The sequence below is a fragment of the Vespa mandarinia genome, chromosome 4 (genome assembly GCF_050613455.1).
Source record: "Vespa mandarinia isolate Hongniang chromosome 4, ASM5061345v1, whole genome shotgun sequence".
Taxonomy (NCBI): domain Eukaryota; kingdom Metazoa; phylum Arthropoda; class Insecta; order Hymenoptera; family Vespidae; genus Vespa; species Vespa mandarinia.
Genome location: NC_140813.1, coordinates 9,168,688 through 9,175,717, shown reverse-complemented (window position 1 = coordinate 9,175,717; position 7,030 = coordinate 9,168,688). Strand labels below are relative to the sequence as shown.

General features: G+C 37.5%; 1 protein-coding gene across 1 annotated transcript; it reads left to right on the top strand.

The window, feature by feature from the left end:
* The first annotated feature begins 262 nt into the window (after positions 1–262).
* Positions 263–4,482, top strand: LOC118443087 (CCAAT/enhancer-binding protein). The gene has a single exon (XM_035869562.2). It carries the CDS (start codon positions 933–935, stop codon positions 2,061–2,063), a length of 1,131 nt encoding a protein of 376 aa, XP_035725455.1. The 5' UTR covers positions 263–932; the 3' UTR covers positions 2,064–4,482.
* The last annotated feature ends 2,548 nt before the right edge of the window (positions 4,483–7,030 follow it).

Sequence of the window (7,030 nt, the reverse complement as noted above, 5' to 3'; positions counted from 1 at the left end):
GTAGTAGTAGTAGTAGTGGTAGTAGTAATAGTAGTCATAATAGTAGTAGTAGTAGTCAGGAGAGGAAAGAAGTTCTTTGGCGGGTGAGAGGAGAAATGTAGTAGAATAAAGAGAGAGAGAGCGAGAAAGGGAGGGGAGGGAGAGGCGTCCGACAGCGGCGCACTTTCGGCTCTCGTTAAGAAGTGGGAGAGAAGTAGATGCGTATTACGCATGCGCGGGACCACGCCGCGCGCCACATTGAAAGCTTGCGACATGCCGCCAAACCGTTCAGTCGCGCGCCAACTATCGTGCGGGTGGGATTGTTTTTTTGTCTTCCCAAGCTTTTGTTCTATACACGTATTTCTATTTTATCGCGAGTTCTATATATACGTACACACACACATACACACACACACATATATATATATATATGTATATGTATATATATATATATATAAAACGATAGTAATATAATCAGTAATAGTAATAGTAATAGTTACTCGAGTGGTAGTATTGGTAATCAGTAGTAATAATATTAGAAGAAGAAAAAAAAGAAGAATCAAAATATCAAAACGGAACGTTCGATAGAGAAAATATTCTATTAACACGTTGGCGCGAGCGAAAAGCCCGCCATTTCAAATTGAAAGGAGTAGAGTTAAGAGAAGGAAGAGTAGGTAGAAGAGAAGGAAGAAGAGGAAGAAGATTAAGAATCGCGTTGAGAGAGTAGCCGCGCGCCAACGCGGCGACATTGGCGTACTTCTCTCTGCTTATCGCTCTCTCTCTCTCTCTTTCTCTCTCTTTCTCTCTCTCTCGCTCTATCACTCTTTCACTCTCTATTACTCCAAGTATTTTTCATCGGTGATAACGTGCTATACTATAATAAGCGCGCTTCTCAAGAGCGCCGAGTTTATCTCTCATACCGTTCTATAATATCTGTGATGTGCAAGTGAACGATGGAATCACCGGTCATGTACGATTCGGGGGCCCATCAGGCCCAGGTGCAAGGGGCGGCCGATCCGAAGAAGTCTCAGGTGCTGAACAACAACAATAATAACAACACTGCGAATAATAATAACAACAACAATAACAATCATCAAAACAACAACAATTCTGCCTTACAAGTTAATCACAATCACAATCACAATCAACAGCAGCAGCAGCAGACTAGCTCGGTCGTGAGCAAGGTGTCGGGAAGCAAAGCGAGTTTGCATCAACAATACGCGGAACACTGTGCTGCGGCGGGCGAACTTACGGATCTGAATACTCCCGAGATATCGCTCGATCTTCAGCATCTAATCGACGACAGTCATTTCAACGACGGTCTCTTGGACATGTTAGGTGCGAGCAATGGTGCCGTAAAGCACGTTAGGACGACCGGCTACCCACGTACTACCCTAGCATATATGCCCCAACCAGTTCACAGTGGGGCGAGTTATCATCAGGGAAGTAACAGCTGTAGCGATAGCAACAGTTCGAGCTCGGAATCACCTAGCATTAAAGAGGAACCACTGGATCCAGCGGACTACCGGCGTCACTGCCCTCAATATCCACCAGCCGGTTACAGTCCTGTCACAAACGGTCCCTTCGCTAATGGCGGTCCTACCTTCACAACGTTAACACCGAGCACCGTGCCCGGAGGACATCCTGGTGCACCGGTTCACCAACCACCACCTAGAGCTGGACAAACCGCCGGCCAAACTGCCGGTGGACCTATCAAACCGGTAATGGCCCATCAGCATCATGCGGCTGCTGCAGCAGCCGCAGCAGCAGCCGCCGTTGCCAGGAAACAGACCAAGGCCATCGACAAGGCCAGCGACGAGTATAGGAGACGACGGGAGAGAAACAACATTGCCGTGAGAAAAAGTCGCGAAAAAGCGAAGGTACGCTCGCGTGAAACCGAGGAGAAGGTGAAACTCCTCGTCAAGGACAACGATCTTCTCAAGAAAAGGATCGAACTTCTGACCGAGGAACTCAACGTCTTACGTTCGCTCTTCAGCAGCGTCGGAGTCGTACCCGAGCAACTTCACCGTGAAATCTCCAGGCATCTCGATCAATTCCAACAGCACGCCGTCGGACCCATGTAGCCCTCGCCGCTTGCATCGATGAGAGTCTACTAGCCGAGCCTAAGAAAATAGAAAAAAGAGAGAAGGGGAAAGAACGAGAGAGACAGGGAGAGACAGAGAGAAAGAGAGAGTGTGAGAGAGAGAGAGCGAGAGCGAGAGTGAGAGAGAGAGAGAGAGAGAGAGGGAAGGGAAGGAGAAAGAAAGATAAATAGAATATTTTATCGTTGACGATGAACGCAAGTGCGACCAGCCACGAGGAAAACACACGTTCTACCACATGACATGTCGTTTAAAATCTTTAGGATCTTTCTAAAGCCGCCATCTTTAAAAAGACGTCTCCTCTCTCTCTCTCTCTCTCTCTCTCTTTCTCTCTTTTTCCCTCTCTCTCTCTCTCTATTTCTCTCTCTCTCTCTCTCTCTCTTTTTGTCTCATTCTTTCTCTTTCTTTCTCCTTCTTTTTCTCCCATTTTCTAATTTCTTGCACTTCTCTTCTTATTTTACGCTCTTTCGCGTCTACTTCATTCTCATTTTATTATTATTTGTTTTTCCTTCTTTTTTCTACGAACTCTGCGTAAGACTGGGTGACTCGAACCGCGCGATTGGTACGACGAACGCCGTCCACCGGATGGAGAATTGGGTGGAGGGGAGGCTAATAAAGTAATAATAATTAAAATAATAATTATATAATAATAATAATAATAATAAAATAATAAAATAATAATAAAATAATAATAATAATGAAATAATAATAATAATAATATTAATAATAATAATAATAATAATAATAATAATAATATAATAATAATAATAATAATAATAATAATAATAATACGAGTTTAGACAATATATCCGAACGCGATTTCGCGCTTATCGACCATACATCGGATATTTTCGGTCGTTATTCTCTTTTTATTAGATACCGTTGAATTAAACGAACTTAGAATTTATTATTATATTTTATTGCTCTCGTTACCAAGTACCTAAAGAAAGAAAGAAAGAAAGAAAGAAAATAAATACAACACGTATGAAATGAAGAAAAAAAATATATAAAAAAAAAGAAAAAAAAAACAAAACAAAACGGCATGCCGAGATACCATCAATTACGATTCGCATTCTCTATTTTGATTGTTTCTTTTTTGTTCATGCTCTCATCGAACGGGTGAATCGAATCGTACTTTTCTTCTCGACTGGATTGAAAAGTGCCACGGCCGTTCTCGCGAGATTAGCTGATAGAGAGAAAGAACGAAAGAGAGAGAGAGAGAGAGAGAGAGAGAGAGAGAGAGAGAGAGAGGGAGAGAGAGAGAGAGAGAGAGAGAGAGACAGAAATGTTACTCTCGCGGCGCGTTTACCGCGCGGGCCCGACCACTCTTCTACACGTCCCTTGTATTATATAGCTCTTATTAATTTTATTATTATTCGAAGATGTATATACACACACATGAAAGCTAATATATTTTGTTAGAATGAGAGCGAAAGAATAAATCTATGATTCTTGTGTGTGTGTGTGTGTGTGTGTGTGTGTCTGTGTATATGTCTGTGTGTATCTGTGTTTTGTGTGTTCGTGGAATGTACAAGGACGAAAAACGCGCAAGCATATGCGTCAAAAAACAATTGTCTAATTGATGTAAAGTAAATCGAACTTTAATATGGCAGATTAAGAGTATGCATGAATTATTGTGTGTGTATGTGTATGCAAAAAAAGAAAGAAAGAAAGAGAGAAAGAGAAAGAGAGAGAATTATGTGGAGAAAAATCGCGCAGACGTTACCTGGCTTCGGCCTAGCCGATTCCTTATATTTTCAGTTACCATGTATAATGTTAAAAAAAAAAAAAAGCAAAAACGCGTGAAGCGGGCTTCATTTTATGTTATTTTTTTCTTCTTCTCTTAAATCATCGCGTTCTATCGCGTATACGAGAAGACGTCTGAATCACGTTCTGTACATCTCTACTACGTCGTGAGAGATTCAGGATAAAGAGATGCGTCTCTCCGTTCCTCAATGAGATATACACACAGACAAATATACACACATGCAACACTGAGAAACATGTAATATTTTGCGAAGATGTTATAATAATATATGTTAATACACACAAACATATATATGTATATATATATGTATTAATATATATGTATCTTAACATATATATATATATATATATATATATATATATATATACATACATATATATGTATGCTACAAAGAACAAAAGAAACCCAGAATGTGTGAGAAACAACACGACGCATAAATGTTACATACACACATACACACGTATTACACACGCATCGAGAAAAAAAAATTTTTTAACGCACACGAGCGCGCACGAGTGTGAATGTCATATGTGCACGCGTGACTTGGCGTATGACTGATATATGTTAGTTACGAGATTACCTGTCACGGTTGTCTTCTTGACTATGCACAAATATATTTTGATATAAAACATACATATCGGCTCGTGTCTTCTGTCTACCATTCAATTACTTCCAAAGAGTCCTTCCTTTTTCCTATTCACCTCTCGTTTCCACGTTTATAATGTGCCCACGCAAAAACCATGTTCGCTTCTCTCTTAACAATGAGGATAATACATCACCGCTCAAGATAGGCCTTAGTTCGCATAAAAGACAATCATATTATATACATAAGATCAGTCGAGATATTTTGGAAAAGAACGAAAAACTCGGGAAAAAGAAATAATGAAAAATACAGACACGATCGAAAAGCAATGTCTTACAATTAGTGTGCTATAATAATAAAAACATATGTTTGGAAAAGTGGTATCGCCGACATTTACATTATGCATCCTACTCATTGCGATAATACAAACAAGGTCATCGATCAAAAGACTCTTTCCTTTCTATAAAGCCGATCCGCAATGTCGATAGCCCATAAGTCAGGTTGACTTATCGTTCGAGCTTTGTCTATTCGATTAAAATGCACATACAAATACACACACACATACGCACACACACATACACACATACACACAGATACGTATAATTACGCCGGAACGCGTAATTTAACAAATTCGATGAGATCTAAACATGATCGTTTACGAACAACGATTCAAAGATACATTGATTTTTGTGATAGAAACTTGTAGGAGAACGATAACGGGTTACTTTAAAGCTGGCCGTATACCAGATACCTCAAATTAATATTCATGGATAGAAACAATCTGGTAAAATGGAAAATGATCGGATTCGTTCCTCCATCGCGAATATAGCAACGGCAGCGAAGAAAATGACTCATAAGAGATAAGTTTGTTGTTAGTCGGATAAATAGATTAACACCATTGTCACGATCGTAACGTTGTTCTCTATCGTCTGACTCGTCGAACAGGATATACATATGTACTATGATCTCTATGTGTCGATATCCACCATATATTATTGTACTATGATTAACTATGATCGTAAGTACGAATTTATAGATATATATATATATATATTATAGATATATATATATATATATATATATATATATATATATATATATAGATATATGTATATCTATAAGTCTAAAATCTATATATATATACATATACCCTCAACTAAAATTTCGATCTTAGTGAACTATCTCTTTGAATCGAATTCTTAGTAATAATAAACGATCATCTTGATTTACTATCATGATTTATAAGCAAAACTTTGATAAACGATTCGACGATTATTATCGTGATGCGTCACAAGTCTTCGCCGACCAGTCTTCAAACGTTCTTTAGCTCCCGGAAGAGATTGACTTTGGTATTCTAGATGTTTGATTGAATTTTCGCTTCCTCATTAAAAGCAACATATATGGAAGGGACAAACAGGTTTTTAGATTTAAATCAATAGAAAAATATTCACTCAAAATACAAGATAATTTTTTCTCTTTTAATTGTTCTGTTATTATAAAATTTTCTAATGACGAATCTATGAATATTTTTGAAAAACGAGAATGTATATAATATTGTATATACATTTATAACGTATGCACATATTTCTACATAATTTTTAAAACAACGATTCTCGAACGACATTTTTAATCGTACACTCGAGATATTCCGTCGCAATTAATCGTATTAGTAAATAGATAAGCGATACGTAAGCTTCCTACCTCGAGGTTATTCATTTTCGAAAGCCGGACTTTTATACCATTTAAGTTTCATTGCCTTAGGGTCGAAGTGCACTTCGCGAAAAGATTTTTATCAGTCGAGAGAAAGTGAATACCCGACACTAAATTTGGTTTTCTTAGAATTGATGATATATGAGAAATGTATTAACGAGTAGTAAACGACATTCTAAGAAAGAGAAAGAGACAAAAAGAGAGAGAGAGAGAGAGAGAGAGAGAGAAAAGAAAGAAATTTTTCAAATTACCCTAATCTAAGCTAATATACAATTTTTTACTTATGTTAATAGGTGCTTTCGTTAAACATGAAAAATCTTACATCGATGCTCTATAAAAAAAAAAAAATTATCGCAAAAAGTAATAGATCTTATCATAAATATAATAACTCCGATACAAAAGGAAGGAGAAAGAAAAGAAAAGAAAAAAAAGAAGAAAGAAAGAAAAGAAAATAAAAGAAAAGTAACGTAAAGGTGTAATTACGTCTAAATTAATCAACAATTTTTCACTTATATTTAATACTTTGCTATCGTTAAATGTGAAAAATGTTAGGTTGAGTTTAAAAAAAAAAATTTCAATGCATAATAGATCTTATCGTAAATGAAGTATTTCCTATGTATATATACACACAGACACACACATATCAATATATATACATACATATATATATATATATATAAAAGGGATAAAAGTAACGTAAGGGTGTAACTGCAACATCATGCTCAGCTTGGCAGAACGTCTTAAGTTCGCTAAGAGGGGTGACATAATTAGTCATTAGCTTACGTCAACTTGTCTCAGGGCTGAAGACTGTCCAGGGTTATAAATACGCCGCGAGCACGAAAACATAAGAAGAGGGAACGACGATGAGCTCTAAGTTCTTCTCAGATT

What these genes read in the sequence shown, in the direction of transcription:
- LOC118443087 (XM_035869562.2), top strand. Translation starts at nt 933, where the DNA reads ATGGAATCACCGGTCATGTACGATTCGGGGGCCCATCAGGCCCAGGTG.